The sequence below is a fragment of the Ambystoma mexicanum genome, chromosome 9 (assembly GCF_040938575.1).
Source record: "Ambystoma mexicanum isolate Mex_15411 chromosome 9, UKY_AmexF1_1, whole genome shotgun sequence".
Classification (NCBI taxonomy): Eukaryota; Metazoa; Chordata; class Amphibia; order Caudata; family Ambystomatidae; genus Ambystoma; species Ambystoma mexicanum.
Window position 1 is genome coordinate 672,827,094 of NC_090931.1, and position 24,143 is coordinate 672,851,236.

The 24,143-nt window shown below is 49.0% G+C and overlaps 1 protein-coding gene across 2 annotated transcripts in view; it reads right to left on the reverse strand.

Moving 5' to 3' along the window:
• The window catches only part of ICA1L (islet cell autoantigen 1 like), an 804,678-nt gene that overhangs the window by 520,978 nt on the left and 259,557 nt on the right, over window positions 1-24,143 (reverse strand). For both annotated transcript variants that reach the window (XM_069615515.1, XM_069615516.1), the window contains exon 5: window positions 10,403-10,601. In XM_069615515.1, coding sequence (XP_069471616.1) covers window positions 10,403-10,601 — 199 coding nt within the window. The remainder of the gene's footprint in view (window positions 1-10,402; window positions 10,602-24,143) is intronic.

Consider the following 24,143-nt stretch of genomic DNA (forward strand, 5'->3'; position numbering starts at 1 on the left):
GCTGTAAGGAAGGGAGCTAATGCTTCGGCGCAGTCTTTGATAATGGTGGCTGGGCATACATCACCTTTGCAATTGGAGGGTTTGATGTTCCTCATTATGTTGGTGATGTCTTTTTCTAGAATGGGTTTGAATGAAAAGGGTTGGGGGGTGTCCGGGGCTGGTGGTGGGACAGGGGTGTGTGTGTTGGGTAGGGCTTGCTTGGTGGCTAGTATTTTGTTTTGGAGCAGACTCAGTTTATTTTTCATGGCTGCTTGTATATCATCACACCAGGCCTTGTCTTTGGTGAAGTTCTGGGGGGCAGGCGCGGGTGTCTCTAGCTCCCTGAAAATGGCAAAGATTTCTTTAGTGCTGGATTGGGCTTCAGAGATTCTGGATTCAAAGGATTTGGCCTTAGCTAGGGTGATTGCTTTTTTATATCTAGTGGAGCATGATTTAAAAGTCATCTTGTCTTTGTCAGAATGAGACATTTGCCACTGAGTGAGGGCATCCTTTTTTTGAGTGCGGAGTGCGAGGAGGTCTGGGGTGAACCAGGAGTTGGAATGGGTGGTGGGTTTGGCTTTGCGGGGTTTAAGGGGGGCAATGGAGTTAAACTATTAAAAGTGCTTGCTGAAAAGGGTCACAAAGCAGCTAAAGACAAATTACAGTTGTGTCCGCTCTGTGTGCGATACCTGGGCCATGAGATTTCTGCTGGGGAAAAACACTTGTCTCAGGATCGGATTGCAGCAATCCAGAAAGTCCCTAAGCCCCTGCCCAAAAATCTTATGTGGGGATTCCTTGGGATGGTAAGATATGGTAGGCAATGGTCCCGGCGTGTGTATCCATAGTTAAGCCCCTTCACAACCTCACACATATTTTGATCCCCGAGACCCGCCATGGACAAAGGAAACAGATTATGCCTTTGTCACCATTAAGCAAGCAATCGCAATCGCTCCGGCTTTAGGTCTGTAGATTACAGTAAGCCCGTAGTGCTGTTTTGCGATGAGCGAAATAGGTTTGCTCAAGGTAGGTTTACTCTGTTACATGGTAAAAAGCACAGTCGCGTACCATACCACAGCAAAGCTTTAGATCCAGTAGCTGTGGGACTCTCAGTTTATCAGTGAGCTGTCGCCGCTACTGCCCTTTTGATAGAGAAAACTGACTCCATGGTACAAGGGCATCCTGTCACAATTGCAGTTCCCCATGCTGTATTATCATTATTGCTTAAAGTCCTGTCTCACCCAAAATGAAAAGTTGTTTATTTCTGCTGCCAATGTCACCCGGAGTCATTTTTCAGTTCCAAATCCTGCCTCTTTGTTACCAACCCCTGAAGATGGGGAGTCGCATAACTGTCAGGTTGTTGTGGAGATACTCTTGTCACCCTGTTTTGATCCATCTGATATATCATTATTGAATCCTGACAGGATTCTTTTTGTTGATGGATTTTGTACCTGTGTTCCAAAAATTGGGGAATTGGTTCCTGGGTATACTATATATACCACCCCTGCTGTTCTAGAAGCATACCAAGTACTTATGCCAAAATCAGCACAGGTCGGCAAGCTCATGGGTCTCACCCGTGAGAATGCTCAAGGTCGAGATAAATCTGCTACGATCTGGTCCACGACTTTGGAATCCTCTGGAAGCAGCGTTATATATTAAGTGGAAAATAATGATCAGCTTTATTGAATGCATTGTTACTTCCCACAGCTGTAACCATAGTAAAATGTAAGGGACAAGATCCCGTTCAGTCATTTACAGCCCAAGGAAATGCTTTAGCAGATGGTGCAGCTCGCTCAGAGGCCTTAAAAGGGCCCGGTGTCCTAATAACTTCTTGTTTGTGTTGCAGGTCCATGGTCACCTATCCGTTCCCTTTCCAGCCTGGCAATCCTCCAAGATCAAGCTCTATAAACTGAAAAGATGACCTGGACTCAACTGGAGCGTAAATTGGTACACTTGGCATTCCCCAGACGGCCGCCTAGTGGCACCCATGTTACTTCTCCCCTACCTGGTCCATGAAGCTCATGGCTTGACTCATTCATGTATAAACACTATGACCACTTTGTTTGATTCAGATTGGATGACTCTTGTCTTATCCTCTCTGGCTCAGAGTTATTGTGAAAATTGTGTTATATGCCTAACACACAATCTTGGAAGAGCGGTGCCTTTCGAAGCCGTATTTGCGTCCTGTACCGAAGGTCAATTCATACACATGCAAACAGACTTCATACAGCTCCCTGCCCGCATGACCTACTTTTACTGTTGTGTTTTCTGGGTGGGTGGAGGTATATCCTTGTAGGAAAGCAGATGCTGTCGCAGTGGCTAAGAGGCTGTTAGCAGAGTTTATACCTCGGTTTGGATCACTTGTCGAAGTGTACGAAAAGAAGTAGCGGAACTATGTTTCCCTGCTGGCCTGCCCCCGCTCCCCACAAACCCCATTGCCATGCCCTTCCCATGTGCAATCCAATCCCCAAACACACCTGCTGTTTAAAGGAATGTTCAGCGCAGTGCACTTAAGTGAAAGTTTTAACTTCTTCCTAAATTTTTATTTTAAAACTAAACCATTCCGTAACCGTTTTTTTTAATACAAAAGCACAGGAACAGTAAAACCTAAAAACATTTTTTTTTTTAAAGTAGAGAACCGCTCCCAACCGCTTCCGCCGACTTCGATCACTGGTTTGGATTGCCCCTAAGTATAGACAGTGACCGAGGAACCCATTTTACTGGTCAAGCTATTAGAGAAGTGGGGAAAGCTCTAGGAATAACTCAGCAGTTCCATTGCGCTCATCACTCAAGCACAAATGCGCATGTGGAACGCCGGAACGAGGGCTTCAAGTTGAGGCCGTCTAAAGTGTGTAAAATGAGTTGAAATGGCCCCAAGCCTTGCCCCTGGTTCTGTTTGCCAGGCAAAATAATCCCCAGCGTAAACTGTCTGCTCATGAAATCCTTACTGGTTGCCCTATGAGAACGGGAACTGCACCCCCAGCAATACATCACATTCAAAGTCTGTCATTAGAAGACGATATCTTCATTAAATATTGTTGCATTCTGAGTAAAACTGTCCAACCTCTTCATGCCCAGGTACGTGAAGCTCTGCCTGAGTCGGCTACTGAACCTTGCCACCCTCTACAGCCAGGATACTGGGTCCTGGTAAAGGTCCACCAATGGAAGTCTGCGCTCCAGCCGAAGTGGCATGGTCCGTTTTGGGTTCTTCTGACAACAAATTGTGCCGTCAAGGGTGCGGGACTGATCTATGCAGCGTGGATCCATGCATCGCATTGCTGCAAAGTCACCGCCCCAGCTGACATCTCCTCTGCGTCCACCGATGTTCCTCGGGTCAGCTCCATTTCCACCACGACCACAGACACCACCATCAGTAATTTCTCCGATTGTTTGCCGATGTCAGAGTCTTCCAGTGTTGCTGGAATGGAGCGGACAGTATCAGAAGGCAAGGGCACGGACCTCGATAAGTCAATATGTTCACGTGCTGAATCAGGACTGCAGCTTCTGAATCTCTTTCACACAGTGAGAACTCTGCGGGAGTGATTGCCAAGGCTCCTTCATCATGCGATCGAAGTCCCAGAAGAAATGACACTGATTCAGGCCTCACTGTTGGCATACCATCTTCAGTGTGACTACTCTGGACCTCACAACACAATCTGCAAAAAGTATGCTTTGCGATCCCGTTGAACAGTATCCGAGAGTCAGTAGCTCTGAGCAAAGTGGCAAGTGGCAAAGTTCATCGCCCCTGGATTTGTCCCCTCCACAACGATGGATCCCCCTGATGTGGCAGTGCGCTGGCAAAGAGTAGTAGAGGTCACTGCTGTTGATTCACTGGCATCTACAAGTTATGGCCCCTGCAGCTATCACTTTCTGGCCATTCATTTGTTACAATGACCCTCATATGCACTTGGCTATGGTGGCTGGGATATTTGTAATTTGGATTTTTAGGTAGAACTCGTGATCATAAACTGTGAACCAAGGATTTCTTTGCCCAGTGCCCGATTCTAGGTGGAACTTTGAACTGGAAGTTTGGTCTGGCAGATTTCTTTTGCCCGTGTCCTGCATCCTACCTGGTTTAAAGAACTACATCAAACTTTGTCTGCAAGCCACAAACTTTTGTGCTGGAGGTACAACATGATTTCTGAATTTGGACAGTCGAGGAGTGGACCTGGCATGCATTATATCGGGCTACATCTCTGTTATTATATTCATTGTCAGGATATTTATATATTATTGCTTCACTGTGACAGACACTTTCCGCACTCTTTGCAAAGAAAATGACGGTCCCTCTGCACATCCCTGGGTTAACAGTGAAAACACTTATTGCACCTTTCCTGGCAGTAAGCCTGCATTTTTAATCTTACTGATTGCTGGGTTTGTGCCCATTTGCCACATGATTTATCCTCCAGTTTTCCAATTGCACCCATCCATTTTCAGTGTGGGTATGTATATTTGGATATCAAGTTGGTTACTCAGTCGCAAGGCCCATGACCCTGTAGAGATGATCAGTCCCACTTGGGCTTTACCGGTCCTCCAAATTTCCCCACCCAAGACCAAGTATGTACTAAACCAGCAGCACTCCACCTTTCCTCTGCAGCAGTTAGTCACATATGTTACACTAACAAAGGTCCTCTGTTCATTCAAACTAGCAATTGTCATTATTACCTGTGCACTGGTTCTTGTGTAGTGATCAATAATGTAAACTTTTCCTCGGAACGTAATTTTAAATTTTCCCAGTTTATGCTACATATTCCGGAACTTACCTCATCTGTGGGGGACAAAGCATATCTCTGTTTACCCATTAAATTGGGATAGTTGTTAAAAGGGGTATATTCTGCTGCAGTGTGTCATACTGCTACTTTTCCTGCCGAGTCCAATCTTAGGAGAAGCACCTCCTGGGAAAACTTATGAGCCCTTGGGATAAAGATAGAGACCATCTGATTCAATGTTCACGGTCAGTGGAGGATACTGTCAATGCCACTATGACCATCCGAACTATGGTGCTTCAAAATTGCATGGCTCTAGATAGTGTATTGTTCTGGCCTCCTTCTGCGCAGTCGTGAAGTGTGAGTGCTGTACTTTCATACCAAGTCACACAAATAATATTACTCACATTGTCACACTGTATGCCTCCTTCACACCAGTCCAGAGGCTTCCTGGACCTTTGGGTTTTGGATAGTAAGTCCATTGGGGTCCCCGGGTGCATCTATTGGTCAGATTTGACTTCTAGCCCTAGTTATAATCCTAAATCTGTCCGGTCTGTTGATGGTTTGTAAGTGCTTATATTATCGGCTATGCAACACCTGTTCTTACGTTTCTCAAACTGCTCAAGTGCTTTACTGTCATGCTATCGAAGATAATATTTGCTACGCTATGCCCGGATGTGATATTTGTTCCCCTAGAGATGTTTGTAATGGGACTTGAATGAAGGTCTCATGGGGGGCAGGGGGACGACTATGGCGGAAAGTTTGGGAATTAAATGTTACATTCTCCATTGCACATTACTGCACTAATATTGAGCAGATACTACAAACTGCCATGTTAAAGCAACTGTTTCTTGCTTGTGGGAGAGAAGGCTTTAGACTTTACTACTCTTCGCTTAATGTGTAGGAATGCTCAACTTCACATCTCTCGCTTCTTATATGCTTCGCTTTGGGGATATGTAAGTGTGTTTTAGGCTCTGTGATGAATCTGAACAATTTGTCCCTTCTCCCCAGAGATGAACCACCCCCTGTGAGGCTACTTTGACGAATCACAGGATGTCGTCACTGCTTCCATGGGGGGGGGAGCTCCTTCCCATTAGACCAGGGAGGTGAGGCTGCTGCCCGATAGTACCCCTGGTGGATGGTACTCAGTGAGTGGATCTCTTGGGGAGGGAAACCCCCTATGGGATGAGGGATGACACATTGGGAGAAACATTGTGTAATTCCCTTACACTCAACCTCCCTCATCTGGTTACCCTGCACAGGACATAATTACCCCAAACACTTCCATGTATGTCTGCAGAATAGACAATGTCACCTCCCAAAGAAACACTGAGATGAGGAAGAACATGAAGTACAGGGATGACTATAGTACTGGACCGCGGAAGAAGTAAAGTGTAATGTGGAATAATCCACTGAACCACTACAAACGCACCAGTCAATTTGGATCAAGCAAATCAAAAAGGAACATAAAAAGGGAAGAAGGACTTGATGAAGAGAGAAGCTCTCCCAGGAGGAAGGGGGAGATTTGAATTCTGGCAGCAGTAGAGGAGATGGGACGCCAACGGTATGAAGAGCGGGACGCTTACCTACTGGTAGAGGCATTCTGGAGGCATCCATCGCAGACAAACACCCGACAAGAGCAGAGGTCTAAGCCTACCAGTCGGATGGGAAGCCTGGAGTGCGAGCATAAGCAGAAATGCGCCGCTCAGAGGCCGGGAGTCAGCGCAGAGCCGCTGCAGTCCCAGGAAGACGTGGAGGGAAGCTGAGAAGGCCCGAAGCACCTGCAAACAACCGAAGGCTACCAGTAAGCTCTCTAGAGAGGTCAGAGAGAGCGGGATGGTTGGCGAGAAGGCTAAAAGAAGGGAGAACCACAAAGGCGAGTCTGGGACAAGCACCCACAAACCTAATTAAGGCTTCCAAAAGCAAACCTTATAATTACAGTACCTGGCAGGATAGTGTACCAGGCTGACTGTGACCAACGAAGCAGTAGAAGTAGTAAAGCGAGAACACTAATTAAAAATACAGAAAAGGCGAGTCTGAGATTCAGACCCATATGAAGAGAGAGCCAAAGCAATCTTCAGTCACAGTACCTGACAGGATGGTGTGCCAGGTTGGCTGTGAAGCCAAGGAGAAGACAAGAGGCATGAATTTTCATAGTCACTGTATCTTGGAGAAACAAGAGCCAGGTTGACTGTGAAATATACTGGGAAGAAATTAGGGGAAAGGAAGCATCCTCCCTAGCAATTTGTACATACAACACAAATGCATGTCTGTGAGCCCAGGATCCCTGATTTATTCTGTATTTTGTCGGAGAGCGCATCTCTCATGCAGCCAGTGTTACTTAGGTGCAGAGTGAGGAATATCATTTGCAACATTACAACCTTGATGGCGGCTTCGCTCCTGCCACAGTAGTTCTGCTTGTACATAATTATGTGAGGGTTGGAGTCCCATTTCTAAGCCAATCGCGGCCTGCTAGATTTCTTAAGCCATGGTTTGGCTTCTACTATACACGTCTAATAGTCTGCAGATTAGTGCGTTATGGCTTTCGGGTCTCTTGAGTGCTCCTGCCACACCATGGAGTTATTTGCATATGAGCGTCTGCAAGCATGTAAACAACCTCTTCTTGCATTACTGCGGTGCTGTAGCAGGCCTAATGGCAAAATAATAAGAGTATGTATATGTCACTGTCCTCTACCTATAGAGCTGTATACCTGTGTAGTTGAGTATGTGTGAGTGTCCAGGGTATGCGGATAGCACGTGCACTTCACGTCTAACGTAGCTATAGTCGTCATGGTGTCTCAACTGAGAAGTGGCTTTGTTTCTTGGTGCTTAGTCGAGTCTGTCCATGTTACCGCTCAGTCTTGCGCCTCCTCGTTCACTCTGAGTAAGGTTCACACTACTGCTGGATTGCAGGGTCTGCTGGGAGGGTACCTCTCCTGATAATTATCCATCGTGGGAGCAATGGGAATGGGCGCAAGTTCGTATGAATGACGGCCACATTGTCGCAGATTATTTTTCCTGTAGAAGGCCCTTCTGGGGCGGAGGGCACGTTGCGATTCTCCCTCTTCAGCCTCAGTGGTGAAAGCATTTGTTTCCAACTATCCTGGAGGGATGGGAATGTTTGCACCAAGAGACTGTTTTCTTTATTAAAAAAAAAGTAGAGACTGGAAGTCAAAACTTGACACAAATAATGGGAAGAATATCCCACAGTGGAAAAGGAACTTTGAAGGCTGAAAACAAGTAACATAGCTTGGGCCAGGCAGAAGCCCTACTGAGGCTAGTGTGCAAGCCTCGCCTATTTCCTTTTAGTTCAGTGTTTTCTAAAGTGGTAGGCCTAGTTGGTTGCTTAGGATTCGGCTGAAGAGTTTTTACTTTGGACTCGACTAGCATCCTTAGCTTTTGTTTTGCTAGGCAGGGTAACTCCCTCATAGCTATAGGGCAAGTTAGGCGTTTTTTCCTTTTTAATTAAATAAAATGTTGTTAAAATAAACCAATGTAGTCTGAGTCCATCTTCTGGTTCACCACAGCTCCCGCTTTCCTAGGAAAAGCGGAATTAGCAGCAGAAGTCATCATATTACAAGCGTGCTTGTCTGCCTCAGAGCGTGTGTGAATCTTTGAGGAGTATATTCACCTTCAGCATATGTATAACGAAATGCTGTCCTCCCTGATAACACTTATGAAACAACACAGCTGCTATCAAAGGCTTGTATAGTGGGGCTTTGTTCCCTTCCAGCAACATTGTTTCAGTATGATTTTTTGACCTGTCTGGACCACTCCTTCCATTGAAATGCAGGTGTTCCTTTGGGTATAAGAACGGTGCACGAAGGAAGGGGGTTCTCACTTGCGCCAAAGCATTTTAATACCATTGATTTGTTTTTTTTCTGTTATTGCTTTTTTATAGATAAATTGTTCATCAATCCACCAGAATCATGTATTTTCCACCACAGAAGGATCTGGCATGTCGCTCTTTTTAAAAATTGGAATAACTGCTTTCTACCAACTCCTTGGTATTCTGCCTATAGCCATTGCATTGTTGCAGATATTCTGTAGGATTGAAATCGAGAATGGGGCTCAAGGGGGGGTTGCTTCATAGAGATCTGCAGGACAAATTCACACAGAACTTTGTTGGTTGCCTGCCATACAAGACCTCTTGAACCTCTTCTCTAGCAAAAGGGTGAATATATCAATGCCATAAGACATCCAGGGATCTCAAAGGGAGATCATCTACTCTTTACACTTAAAACAATAGCAAAGGTTCCACATAAATGAAACAAGTAGAACTGTAGGCATTAAAGTGAAAATAACATAATACAATTAACAACATCCCCAACCTTATAACTGTAAGGCCCCTATCACTTACAAAGTATTTCCCTAGTAGGTAAGCAGGCCTAGTGCCTCTGAAAGAGTCAATGTCCTATGTGAAAAGCTTTGTGGGGAGTTAGTAATCTTTAAATGTCACACAACAAGTATAAGGGAAGGCAACGGGTAAGCATACATTGCAGATGAAATGCAACTAAAAGGTTGGAAGAGAAGTAGAAGCAGTTTAGTGGTACCATCCAAATGCCACCATACTAGGTGTGGGGGGGATCTTTTGCCAGAACACCACCAATCACAACTAGGGAAGGGTTTGGGGAGCAGACATTTTGCCCATACAACTCCTGGAGGGGCTGGAAACAGATGTGCAAGCTTTAGCACTAAACTCAAATTTTCTGGGGGACCATTCCTAGGGGCCTCAGAATCGCTGAGGCCCCTTATGTCTGACGTTGGAAGAGTTGCAGGGAGTCCATGGGGAGGCAGGTGAAGTGGGTGTTTGGGTTTCGGGATGGGTCTGGCTAGACAGCAGTTCCACACTTCGACAAGACATTTCGAAGCTTCTTCCAGCAAGACGGCACAGGCACTTTAGGACAGCAGCAACATCATGTCCCATAATGACAGGAGACCCCCACCCCACACCCAGGGCACGTCAGAGATGGGCAACAGTAAAGTTCACCAGATTAGGGGGCCCGAAGGCAACGCTTATGGTGGTGACTAAGACAGATCCAGGAAGGCCCCTCTTCAGGCAGGAGATCAGCTACAACAGGAGAGACTGCCTTGGGCCACCAGTTGATGGCTTGCTTTCCAAGCTTCAACTCAGGGCGGCGATCTATCACAGTAGATGCCTTGAATTAAGCTGGTCAGCCCACATAAGTGTTCCAGGACTCTTCCAAAGGCTTCTGGTGGTAGACTTCTTATGCTTTGGGTCCAGACTGGTTGTACCCACCAGCCAAGGGTCAAAGCACCGATGAGGGTCTTTTTTGATCGTTGAAAGCGGCAGGGCTTCATCGTGCCTTGGCTGGAGTCAATGCTGCTCATCTCCAACAGCAGTCTTCTGGCCTTGAACACTTTGCTCCTCTTCCTCTGGGTCTTTGTTCCAGTTGATGACAGGAGCAAAAGCTGTAGGGCATCTTTTATCTCCAGATCATCAATGGTAAGGATCGGCACCAAACTGACAAGGGTTGTCTAATCATGGTCAACTTCTTGCCCCACATCTGCCCAGCAACAAATGTGGATCGGGACAAAACAGTCCTATCACCAATCTCTGGCCAGGATGCACACACCTCCACTTTGCCTGGGAACGCCAAGCTGGATACCTCAAAGGTGTATTATATATATATATATATATATATATATATATATATTCATTCCAGTGTAATAACAATAACAAACAAATACAACCTTACCTTTCTGAACTTCTCCATTTGCTTGTAGGTATCTGGGTCCAATTCCTGCGACACGTCCTTCATCCAGAGCAGAGCACCCCTGTATTCTGTCCGAGCCTGCTCCATTCGGTTGATTGTCATTAAAGTGTCTGACACAGCCCTTCGGCTAAACGTAGAGACTTCCTGCTCAAGGCGGTACAGTGGGGCACGGAGAGTGAGTCTGGGACAACCAAAAGGAAATGATAAAGAGAGTACAAGTTAAATATAATACATACACATATTAGAGATACAAGTGTCAAAACAGAGAGCACTAGCCAACAGTAAAACCAGGCGTTCAGTGGAGTCATGAAAAACATGGTTAGTAGGTCAGGCAATAAAACATTTGACCAACATTGAATGGATTCATTTAAACATGTTAACATCGCCTCAAGTGCAGTTCACTTTGTGCACCAATTTTGAAGGCCGAAATGTCCTACAACCAATAATACGCCCCTGCAGCTAGTGGACTAGGTCCCAAGTGAACTAAATTCTACAGTTTAAGTATGACTCAAAACAATATCTTAAGTTGGCAATAGACAGAGCAATGGTATCAACACAACATTTCAAATAGTTAATTTAACTTCAAATTAGTTTTGAAGAATTTCCAGGTGTGCCAGTTACGGTTTTAGATTTTTCTGTGCCATGAAGGTTCGACAACACTGTAAATGAAGGGAATCAAAAAATACTTAATAAAGAAAGAAATGCTGGTGCTTCGCACTACTGGAGAGGATACGTTCGCTCCTGTAAAGTAATAGCCCCGTGGCTATTGATGTCAGGGCCCTTAGAAAAGGCCAGATCTCTTTACACACTCTATGCGCTGGAAATCTATGCCAAGAGAGAGCTCTATGCATTCTTGGTAGAGGCATTAATGATGAATAATGTCAGGCTAATGGAAATGAACATGTATCAATCCCCATTGGCATGTAGACACTGATATTGTTTGGATATTGCAAAGCATCTATTGCAGAGGGCAACCTGGCTCTCAAATGGTAAGACGATGAAGGTGCATTTGCCTGCACACCACTTAATTCATCTGTGTAGTACACACAATGCATGGCCTGAACCTATTCACTGGGTGTGTACCACTCGGATTAAACAGCAAAGGCAAGCAAAGCTTTCAGCAGTGGACAATTTTTCTGCAGCCGCATGATACCAAAAACCAGGCCGTAAGGGACATAGCGCCTGTGGCCTCTGCCTCTAGAGGCAAAGCTGAAGGCAAATTTGGTCATCTGCGCAGCTAGGCTCAGCAATCTTGTGGCTAATTTTGACTCTTTAAACCTTTCCAAAAATTCATCAGCCTTCTGGCCAAAAAGGAACTCTCCCTCCAAAAGCATGTCTAGTAGCCTATTCTGGACGTCCATAGAGAAGCTAGAAGACCTGATATATGCTTGTCTCCTCAAGATTACCACCGAACGCATGGAACGGCCCACGCATTCGGCCATACACAGGCCAGTTAGCAGCCTGGCCTCCTCCTTGCCATCTTCCACCAGCCGTGAAACTCCATCCTTCATTTCACCTTCTGGAATGTATCGAGCCGCCTACTCCACAGCTTTCCATAAGCCAAAGAGTATTTTGCGTACCCACAGGCTACATTGGTGGCTTCAACGCCATGCTGCCAGAAGTAAAGACCATCTTGGCCATTGCGTCCAACCTCTTACTTTTCCTATCTGGGGCAGATTAGAAGTGAAGGCTGTGGGCCTGGTGGAGATTGTAGCTGCCTGCACAACAAGCCCTTCCGGAGAAGGGTGAGAAGCCAGAAATGATGGGTCTCCTCTCGCCGGCCTGTACCTCCCCCATAAATGTAGAGCTGACCAGGGGGAATGGAGCAGGGATGCCTCCACAAGGAGGCTAGGGGGATCAGCAATTGCCAGATGAAGAGGCATGTTATAGTGTGTCACCAGACACTCATCCAATATGTCTGTCAGTTCATAGCCCTGAGTAGGCACTGACGTTGACTTTAGACCTAGGGTGTCTACTACTACTACTAGGGCCCTGAACATAGCATAGGTGTGAGTGTAGGGCTCACCGTGCTGGCGTTTTAAATATGGAGATGTGCCCAGGCCGCTGTCATTGTGTACCGAGCGCCGCAGAGGCTTGCTGTTCGTTGGTGCACCTGCACCAACCTGCGTCTTCAACATAGCCAGCATTTGGCTCTCGAAATCTTCCCACTCCTCGATTGCTCGGCCCAGCCAAGGGCTTGCCTTTTCCTGACAACGAGCTGGACTCGTGTTGATGACAGTGGCGCCTCTTTTTCTTAAGCGATGAAGACGAGGACGACTGGCTCCTTTTGGCCTTACGGCAATGCTTTTCCTTCTCTTTTTCGAGGGTGGGCCCTTCAAGTCTGAGAGGACTGGATGATCGTCCACGCTGGGGACTTTGGAGAAGGCCATCCCATAGAAAGTTTGGAGCATCACGCATATCCTGTACCCAGACACCACAGACAAATGTGTGGGTTGGTCATCAACATTTTGGAATGGCAGTCGGTGCACCTCTTAAACCGCAAAATCCAGGAAGCGGACATGTTGCAGTCGAGGTTTTAGAAATAAATGTGGCAAATTTGAGTCAAAACACAGAGTCGGGACCACTAGGGCCGCAGACAAGTATGGCCGCTCGAGCAGAGGCTCCTGTCCTCTCCAGTGTTTATGAGATGATACAGAGCTGATCCACGCTACCCAGACATCTACAAAGGGGGTGAAACTGCTGCGGCCAGTGAGAAGAGCCATCCTACAAGCTTGCATACAGGGGAAGCAACGCAAAGTGGGGATCCGGATACCTGCAGAGATCCCGCGTCTGGCCTGCAGCAGAATGGTGCAGGTGCCAGAGGAAGACCGGCCTACGGTTGGTGAGACCACACGGAAAATAGCTGGAAGAGAAGCAGGTGGTGGATGGTCCGACAGCTAGAGCTAGGCACCTTCCCAAGGAGGTGTGGACCGGAGGGACCCGAGTGACAGGGCCCCATAGCCTGCAGGTGCTGCCGGACCTGGACCGCATGGCGCAACAGAGTGTGAGACCCTCCGGTGGCGTCAGGGACTGCAACTGCCAAGGAGGCCACAGCAACGGATAAGGTGTGTGGGGATCAGCCCCCCCATTTTGCAAATGGGAGAAGAGGTTGGAGCAGTAGGGCAAGCCTCCCACACGAGAGCGACAAGTGAAGAAGATAGCGAGGTACAAGCCTGCCCCGGAACGTGGGATAACTGGGCCTTTGACTTTCTGACAGGTGGGGGTGGGCGGGGTGGAGTTCGCCCCACGATGGATTGGGACTGGAGCGACCCGCAGCTGCTGTCAAATAACGGGAACATTTTAGAGGCCCCAAACTGGCATGCTCTGTGCGCCACCGGGTGGTAGGAGAACTGCAGAGTCCCCCCCCCCCGTGGCAAGAGTGGGAAGAGCGTGAATTGGATTGGACAGATCCAGAAGAACAAGTTACTTACCAACTGGTAACGTTCTTTCGATTGGATGTTCCTCCAACGTATTCCACATCTTTGACATGTAATGCCCACAATTGTGCTGCTTCGGAAATTTTTCGGCAGAGGGCATCCTGCGTCGATGGCGTCGGGTCAATGTCCCTCGAGGGCCTCCGTCGAGGGTGACGTCATCGGATCTTATAAGGAGGTCGCATGGCGCCCGTAGCCTCAGTTCATGCTTTTTCCCTCCACAACGTGTGCCATTACCGCACACCAATCCTCCTTGACTGCACATAGCCTTGTGGGACCGCAAGCTGCAATAGCATAGGAAATTCTTCAGCGAGGCAGGCTGGGAGGGCGATGTGGAATACGTTGTAGGAACATCAAATCGAAATAACGTTACCAGTTGGTAAGTAACTTGTTCTTTGAGCGGATTGTGTCCTCCAACGTATTCCACATCTTTGACAGACTCCCAAAGCAGTATCAGTGAGAGGTGGAGGGAGAAGAATTTGGATATACCCAATCAGATGGCAAAAAAAGAGCACAGCTTTACCAAAGGCCATATCTCGACCATGGAAAGTGTCCAGGGAGTAATGCTTGAGAAAGGTATGGATGGAAGACCATGTCGCAGCATCACAAATGTTTTTGACAGGAACTTCCTGTTGCAGGGCTGTGGATGCAGCCAGTCCCCTAGTGAAGTGAGCTCGCAACCCCTCAGGAGGGTCCTTGTTAGCCAATCTGTAGCATTCAGCAAGGGTGAGGATAATCCATCTGGACAAGGTCTGTTTGGTAACAGCCTGACCCAATCGGTGTCCAGTACACCCCACAAAAAGTTGGTCGCCCACTTTGACCCTGGCCAGCCTAGAAATATTAAAGCTTAAAGCTCTTGTAGGGTCCAACCTATGGAGCTGCTCCTCTTCCTTACCAGGAGGAGGATAGAAAGCAGGAAGAACCAACTTCTGGCTCAAATGAAATTCAGACACCACCTTAGGGAGGAAGGAAGGAAGGACGGACCCACAGTACAACCCTATCCCGGTGGAACAGAGTAAAGGGTGGCTTAGATGAAAGTACCTGCAACTCGCTCACTCTGCAAGCAGATGTAACTGCAAGCAAGAAAACCGTCTTGAAGGACAACAATCTCAAAAGGACAAGAGTGCAAAGGTTGAAACGGAGCACCCATCAAGAACTTCAAGAAAAGATTCAGATCCCAAACCAGCACCTGAAAAGGGGACGGTGGGAACACATTTGTGAGCCCTTTTAGAAACTGGGCAATCAAGGGAATCTTAAAATATGAACATTATTCAGACGAGCGCTTACAAAATTGATAGCGCTGCCAGGTGACCTTTAATGGTACCCACTTGCAGCCCCTTGTGGGCTAAAGAAATCAAGAAAGAAAGAACCAACGGAATTGAACACTGAAAAGGATCTACATTGTGTCCCCTGCACCAGTCACAAAACTTACGGCAATGGCACAGGGATTTGGTTGCCAGCCGCCTGGCCGAAAGCAACACCTCCATCACGTCATCCGGGAGGTCCCAATCCTTATATCTCAACGTTTCAGAAACCAAGCGTGAAGGTTGAGAGTCTTGACCTCTGGATGGAGAACCCGACCTCCCTCTCGCGAGAGAAGATCTTCTCTGTAGGGAAGACGGCATGGAGGACAGATGGACATTTCGAGAAGGTCCAGGTACCACAGTCTCCTGGCCTAATCCGGAGCAATTAGGATCAGGTGTGACCCGAACCACCGCATCCTCCTTAGAACTTGAGGAATGACGGGGACTGGAAGGAACGCGTACAGCAGCGGAAATGACCAATCCACTACGAACGCGTCCTCTAAAGCTCCTCTCGGAGGAAATTCCCTTGAGCAATGTTTCGCACTTCCGGTTGGAACCGGTCGTAAACAGATCCACTTAAGGGGTTCCCCAAAGGGCGAAGATCTTCTGAAGGACTTGCTGAGCTAACTCCCACTCGTGGGAGACCGTGCTCTGCCTGCTCAGAGCGTCCGCCGCCGTATTCTCCTCTCCGGCCAGATGAACCGCAGAGAGCGTGATTTCTTGCTGTATTGCCCAGAACCAGAGCTGCATCGCCTCCCTGCAGAGCGGGAGAAACCATACACCCCCCTTCTTGTTGAGGTAATGCATGGCCACAGTGTTGTCCGACATGATCGAACACTCCTCCCGCGTACAGAGGGCAGAAAAGCCTTCAGGGCTAGCCTGATGGCCCACAGCTCCAAAAGATTGATGTGAAGTCTGGAATCCGACGGAGACCAACGACCACTGGTGGACAGACCATTGGCATGAGGCCCCCCATCCTGTGAGGGAAGCATCCGTCACTACCATAACCTCCGGCCACGGTTGCCAAAACGGCTCCCCCTGCATCAAATTCTCTTCGCTGGCCCACCACAGAAGATCCCGTGAGACCATGAGCGGAATCTGAAGGAGATCCAACATCTTGCACGAGAATTCAGACCACTGCATCCTGAGGGCCCATTGAAGGGATCTCATCCGCAGTCTGGCCTCTGGCACTAGAACAATGCAGGATGCCATGAGGCCGAGCAACCTTAAGCACTCAAAAGCCGGGAGATGCTGGGCATGTTGAAACTTGTCGACCATCTGAACAATGTGAAGAGCCCTCACCTTGGGTGGCAAGCACTTCCCCAAGGACGTGTCCAAAACAGCCCGATGTACTGGAGCTGTTGAGAAGGTGTCATGTACGACTACTTGAAATTGAGGGAGAGGCCCAGCTTTTGGAGCGAGTGGCAGGTGAGGATGAGGTGCTCCAAGGCTTGTTCGGGAGAACGCGCCCGGATCAGCCAGTCATCCAGGTAGGGGTAGACGTGAATCCCCCCCTCGCCTTAGATTCGCGCCACAATCACCATGAGCTTGGTGAAGACCCTCGGTGTGGAGGTCAACCTGAATGGCAGGAAAGTGCTAGTTGCCAACAGCGAACCTCAGGTATTTCCTGTGCTTCGGATGGATCGGCACATGAAAGTAAGCATCCTGTAGGTCCAATGACACCAACCAATCCTGAAGTCGAAGGGCCTGAAGGACCTGAGAAAGAGTAACCATCTTCAACTTGTCTTTCCTGAGGAACTTGTTCAAGCAACGTAAGTCCAAGATGGGTCTTAGTCCTCCGTCTTTCTTGGAAATCAAAAAATATGGTGAGTACCATCCCTTGTTCCTCTTCGACACAGGCACTTGTTCTATAGCGCCATTCTCTAGCATGGTCAAGATTTCCTGCACAAGGAGCGGATCCGGAATCTTCAAAGAGAGGCTCCCTGGTGGATTGTTGTGAGGCAGAGTAAGGAAGGGTATGCAGTAGCCGTGGGCTATTGTTTCCAGAACCCACGCATCGAAGTAATGGCTCGCCACTCTTCTAGATGCTGCGCCAGTCTGCCCCCAACCGGCGAACAATGAGACCTAGCCTCAGAGCTGTGTCAGAGCAGCTGCGGCAGTGCCTGAAGGTAAAGAGGTGGCTGCCTGAGCAGCTTTAGCACCACGTCCTCTTCCACCTGGAGGACCTTTACGCCGGCCCCTTTGAGCGGTTGCTCCTCTCGCCCCACCAAAGGAAAAGTAGTAACGAAAGGAACCCCTCCACTTTTGTCCCCTAGAACGAAAAGGCAGAGGTTGATGCACAGCCGCGCCCAAAGATTTAGCAGCTGCTTTGGAGGTCCGCAACCTTTCAAGGCTCTAGTCAGCCTTGCTGCCAAACAAATGAGAGCCGTCAAAGGGCATGTTGAGGAAACAGGCCTGCACGTCTGGCGCAAACCCCGACTTCCGCAACCATGCAAACCTGTGTATCACGGTGCTCGCAGCCATGGACCGGCTTACACTATCCGCTGAGTCCAACCCAGACTGAAGGGATTCACACGTGGCATCCTTGCCATCCTGAACAATAGCAAGGAGCCCATCCCTTTCTTCCCCCTCGGGAATATGCTCAGTTTCCAGAGAGACACAATTCCACAGTGTGCAAAAATGTGGCCAAGGCACAGGTGGAGTTGGCCGATTTAAATACCTTGCATGCCCATCCATCAAAACGATTGTTGTCCCTATCCGGAGGGATGGTAGGGTACGCAGCCTGCCTCGAAGTGGCCGTAGCTGCCTGAACCCCCAAACTCTCAGGAGTGGGGCGAGTGGATAGGTAGCTGGGGTCGCTACTGGATGGGTGGTATTTCTTAGTCAACGACTTGCTGACCGCCGGAAGAGACTCTGGGGCGTTCCAAGTAGCCGCCACCCTCTTCTGTAATGTCAAATGGAAAAGTAATACCGGGTCAGTGGACGGACCCTGATCCAAAATATCAGTCAGGTCATCCTGAACAAATTCGACTGGAGGGCCTGACCACCCGAGGTACTCTGACCCTCGACATCATCCTCTGATAAAAGGATTCAGCATGAGCCCCAGGTTCCGGCCTGCCAAACTCCATCTCTGGAGACGTATCCAGGCCACTGGCGTCATGTAAGGACTGACGCATATCCTCCAATTGACTGTCCTCCAAGAACCCCATATCAGGAGCCTCAGGAGCGACAGCAGGACCCTCAAAGTGCTCCAACTCCACATCAGACCCATCCCCATCTTCATAGGTGTGATGAAGAGATGAAATAATCTCTCCTGGAAACAGAAAGAGGCCCCGAGTCGACAGGGGGCCTCACAGACTTGGACAGAGCCTTTCACGGAGGATCCACAGCCTTAGGCGCCACCACTGGCAAAGTCAGGCCTATATGCCTCGATGGCATCGATGGCGTAGACTGCTTCAACAAGGGCGCTGAGGGTCGGTCCGAGGGCAAAGCCCCAACGGGCGTACTCGATGGGCCCGATGCTGATGGCGTCGACCCCTTCCTCTACACCTTCACAGGTTTCGATGGTCTCGCTGGGGACGAGGACCGCAACCTGGACCTGGCACGTCTCTGACGATCAACCGGATCCTTGTGCGAACGGGATCTCGACAGTTCCCGATGCTTATCTTGCTGACCACTCAGGCCCCAAAGGCGCGCAAACGTCGGACTGAGACCAACCCCCGCCGGCTTCTTTCTAAGGCACGGACGCGGCAGTGCCCCGAGATTGAAAAATATCTAACATTTGCTCCCTGAACGCTTCCCACGCCTCCGGGGTAGAGGATTTAGTGGGGCAAGCCACTTTCCTCGCAAAGCCATCATCCGACGAGGACGGGAAAGGCGACCGGTGTCGCCGCTTTCGGACGAGGAGGACAAGTGGCGAGAACCACTCCGGGACCGAGATCCTCTGGACTCCCGCTGACTGGGAGAGTCGCCCCTCGTTTCGTCAGTGGAAAGACCAGTTTTTGACTTAGATTTACTGGGTTTGGAAACCCAACCTACCTCCAATTTCCCCTTACGCTCCCGCAAGGCCTTATCAGTCAATGACTGGCACTTCGCGCAATCGTTGGTGTCATGGCTCTCACCCAGACACCACAAGTAGACACGGTGCGGGTCCGTGATTGACATCTTGGACGTACAGTCCTTGCACCGTTTAACGCCAAACCGCAGGGTCTGAGGGGTAGTTGATGAAGACATCTTGAAGGTAAGACACAAGGAGTGCAGAGTTCTCGAAGCAAACACGTTTGCGGAAAAAACAGAACTGAGGCTACGGGCGCTGTGCGTCCTACTCATAACATGTGATGATGTCACCTTCGATGGAGGCCCTCGAGGGACATTGACTCGACGCCATCGATGTAGTACGCCCTCTGCCTAAAAATTTCCAAAGCAGCACAGCTGTGGGCATTACATGTCAAAGATGTGGAATATGTTGGAGGACACAATCCATTCAAAGGGTGCCCGCTTATCTGAGCCGGGAGGGCATTGTACAGCATCCCATGGGAGTGTGTGGGGGCTTCCACTGAGCGGATCCACGACCTTGGGACTTGCTGAATGGGGGCCTGGCACCTGTAGTGGACAAGGACAGAGCTGCAGAGCCGCCACTAGAGTGCAAGGCCCAACTGCTGAGGCTCCTATAGGAAATTGCTAGTGGAACGGCCCAGGACCATGCCATCAGAAGGACAGAGTGGGGTGCGAGGGATGGCGCCTGAGGGGCAGATGCTTTCAGGAGTGGACATATCACGCTTCACCACTAAAGAGGACATCAGCAATATAGTGTCAGAAATTAAGGTGCAGGGAGGGGAATTGCAGGCATCCATGGCGGACCTCACAGGAAGAATTGGCATGGTGGAGAATAAGATAGAGGGTGTAGAGAACAACCAGCTCAATGCTGACATTGTGACGAGACTGGATGCCTGCATGACGGAATTGGAATTGCGTGAGGAGGAGGTGACTTTAAAGATGGATGATCTCGAGAACAGAGAAGAAGGAACAATATCCGTATATTGGGCGTGAAGGAGGCGGACGGGGACGCCCCACTGCAAGTGGAGCATAAGGTTCAAGCCATTGTCAACCTTTTGATCGCACCCAAGGGAGGAAAAGAGGTGCAACTGGAACTCGCGCCCAGAGGGCGTAAGCCCAATGGCAGTGGTCCACGCTCCATTATCGCCAGGTTCTCAAAATTCAAGGACAAGGCTGAGGTACTAGCGAGATCGCAACAGAGAAAGGTCTTGGAGATCGAGGGCGCCTGCATCACGTTCTATATGGACCTTTCCAACCTGACGCTGTCCAGAAGAGCTTATCGGCCGCTCACAAAGTGATTGAATGACTGAGGAATCGGATATTGGTGGGCATATCCATTTGCCCCACATTTTGAAGTGGAAGCCAACGAATACCGGATCACCTCGGCGGCAGAGGTGGAACAGTTGTTATGCCACTTGACTTCAGGCATGACAGAGGCATATGACCAGCAGGCGAGGCCAGTCAAGTAGAGAGGACAGAATGTGAAGCCATCTGGACTCCCCAGGTGTTTTAGATGCATGTATTTGCGCCCCATCTGCCCTCTACATGTCCCATCCCCACGTAAAGGACTATGAGAGTTCACTATAAGAAGCAGAGGGAGGACAAACGCGCAATAAGTGGAACTATACCAAGGTCCAGTGGCCTGATACAAATGCGGACACTGGAGGAAGAGCGCCAGGCTCGTCCCACAAGTTGCCCTGGGAAGGACAGAGGGCATCTCGCCAACAATTCTTTCAAGTTCTAGGTTTTGTTTCAGGTGTTAATGTTTAAGTTAAACAGGGGAACTGTGGGGGTAGCATATATCTGTTATGGCCTTATAGGACAGTGTAACCACAGAATCAGTGATGCAGAGAACAGGGGCCATGGATGTAGTGAACATGCAATGAGGCGTGCAGGTGAGGAGGCGGGATGATGGGAACCAGAGAGGGGTACAGGAGTTTAGCTGTGTGCACCCTGAATGTGAACAGACTGAACTCGCCTACAATGAGGTCCCTGATTGTCGGCAGGTTTCGTAATGCATCCCTAGATATTCTGTTCCCGTAGGAAACTATGCTCGTTGAGGGGGAAGAAAGGCAGCTGCAGGGAGCAGGCGTTGGTGAAAAGAGGAGGCATGGGTATAATATTGCACAAGCAGCGTAGGATGCAAGTGGAGGTGTTATCTAAAATATTTGAGGGGCGACTGCTAGTGATCTAGGGTTTCCTCAAGGGATGAGGGAAGTGCTGGCGGTGCTTTAAGCTCTGAACCAGAGACAAGCAGAGTTTATACAATGTGCCCTGGATGCAGCGATGATCCACACAGGAGATCTTTATATTATCTGAGGGGACTTTAACTCGTGGGCAGATGAGGGGCTTGATAGAAGGTCAGTGGAGGGTTTGTCTGGCCTGGAAGGGGTACAGAAGGAGGGACATTTAGGAACTACTATTGTAGCAAGGAGATTGGTGGACGCTTGGAGGTTGATGCACCCAGGGCAGAAGGGATATACTTTTTTCTCAGCCCCACACACAACTTGCACTAGAATTGGCTAAATGCTCCTGAATGGTGACATGGGAGGGGAATTACTTGCTGTGACATCCGCCCGGTGGGATGGTCGGACCACGACATGCTTGTGATGACAATGGACTTAGATGGGTTAGTAGAGCGGAGGGTAGGTGGAGGTGCAATGATTCTCTGTGGAGGGACCCATGCGGAAGATATCAGAGAGTACTTACAGATAAATGATACAGGAGAGCTGGATATTAAGGTGGTCTGCGACACAGGCAAGGCGGTGTGGAGGGGGCTCCCTATGAAGGAAGGAGCCAGGAAAAAGAGAGGAGGTTGTTCGAGGAAAAACAGGACGGATATTGCAGAAAGCGAGTTGCGGATGCACGCAGGGGAAGAATATGATGTAGAGGTTCTGGAGGACATACAGAAGAAGAGAGTTGAGTTAAAGGGGTTAAGGCTGGAGGACACCCTAAGAAAACTTAAGTTCCTCAGGCAAACATTCAATGAGAAAGGGGACAAGGCAGACTCGCTGCTGGCGGAAAGACTTGGGGCGCAGAAGGCCAAAAGGTGGGTTGGGAGTTGAAGGATGAGGGGGGTGGGGGGGAAATGTACCAGGGACAGCCCGGCAGAGATAGCGGAAGGGTTCGCACAGTACTATGAAGGCATATATGGCACAGATCGCTTAAACAAGGGAACACCGCCTGAGGAGTATCTGGAAGGGATGGATATGTTGGGACTCACGGAATCAGAGGTCAAGCTCTTAGAGAGCCCGATAATGGCTGAGGTGCTGGCTGAAATAAGGCAGCTTCTCAATGGGAAAGCCCTGGGTGAAGACGGATATACGACAGGTTTCTATAAGCAGTTCTCAGGTGTCCTGGTGAGCCATATCACAAAAGTATATTATGACATATGGGACAAGGGAGCTGCCTCTATGTCTTTCTAATACCCAAGGAAGGGAGGGACCTCGCTAAGTGCTCATCATACCGCCCTATACCCTTACTAAATGTAGGTGAAAAGATCTTCACACATATATGCAGCGACTGATCCATCCAGATCAAGTGGGCTTTATAGCTCGGCACCAGGGTACGGATGCCATACGCAAGACCCTAGAAGGTAAATGGTGGGGGTTACGACGTGGCCGTCCCCCCTGAGCCACATATGGGTTCCCCCGATAAGAGACTTTATCCTGGATCATGCCAGATTTCAGGATTGGTTTGAGGCGGGACTAGAAAGGTTGGGATAGGTGGTGAAGGGAGAGGAGTTGGTGGAGATAACCGCTTGGAGGAGAGTCTGGGCATAGGGGCGGTGTCAGTGTTCAAATATATACAGTTAAAGGGTGCACTAATGTCGACAAGGTGGAAGGCAGCCCTACAGAGTGCACTGACCCCCACCAAGGTAATGTTAAGCACGACTACATCCATGAGAGGCCAAGTTGTCAAACTATACCAGGCCCTGCTTGCAGCGCAGGGGGGAGACATAGAAGTATAGGAGAAGATGGGAAAATTACCTAGGGGTGACTTTAGAGGTGGAACAATAGTAAATGTTGTGCAGGTATGCACAGAGGACATCAATAGCATGCCAATACAAGTTGCATGGCATCAAAATACTGTACAGATGGCAATGGGACCTGGTGAGGCTTTCGAAGATGTTCTCCGGGATAAATCCAAGATGTTGCAGATGTTGGAGGGGATGTGGGGAACGAGACGATTATTGGCACATGTGGTGGCGATGTAGGGAAGTGCAGTGTTTTTGGAAGGAGGTTCTGGTGGGGGGGGGGTTCAAAGCACTGGATGGGGTGGAGAGAAGACTGATCCGATGCTGGTGCTCTTCGGAGTAGAGGTGCATGAGGGGGACTGGCAGAGGTTGCCCCATATGGAGATTTTCCTGCTGCTGGCGGCGCATGCTTATTTTGGCATGTGGATGGAAAAAGGCGCTGCTTCCCAGTGAGCGACAATGGGCCCTGAAGGCCCGTGATATATACGACATGGAACGGCTGATCGGGATGTTACATAATCAGAGATTGTAATGAGATGGAGTGGACAGCCTTCCTCTGCAAGTATGGCTCAGGGAAAATACAGTCAGAGACTGGGTGATGGCTGAAAGTGAAATGAGAGGAGAAAAATGTAAATGTGACACAGAATATGTAGGATGAATAAAGTACAAAATGGTGCGTGCACCCAATGCCCACAGATGGACTCTGCATAGTGACTCCTTGCTCTTGTGGCCCTTAAGTCAAGTAACCAGGCTACCTTGGGGAGAGGTGGGTGGATTTTGGAACGGTTGTTTGGGGCGGGCTGTTGAGGGTGGGTGTGGTGGGGTGGGTTTGTGTGGGTTGAATAACGTTAAAACCAGCTGTTGTCAACGTAGTACAAGTCTGAACATGCTATGTATGAACACCAGGAGTTGAAAATGCTAAAAAAAACAGAGTCAAAGACGGTCGTGTTCCTCACAGCAGTGTGTCGAGCGTGCAGAAAAAAGGAACTGAT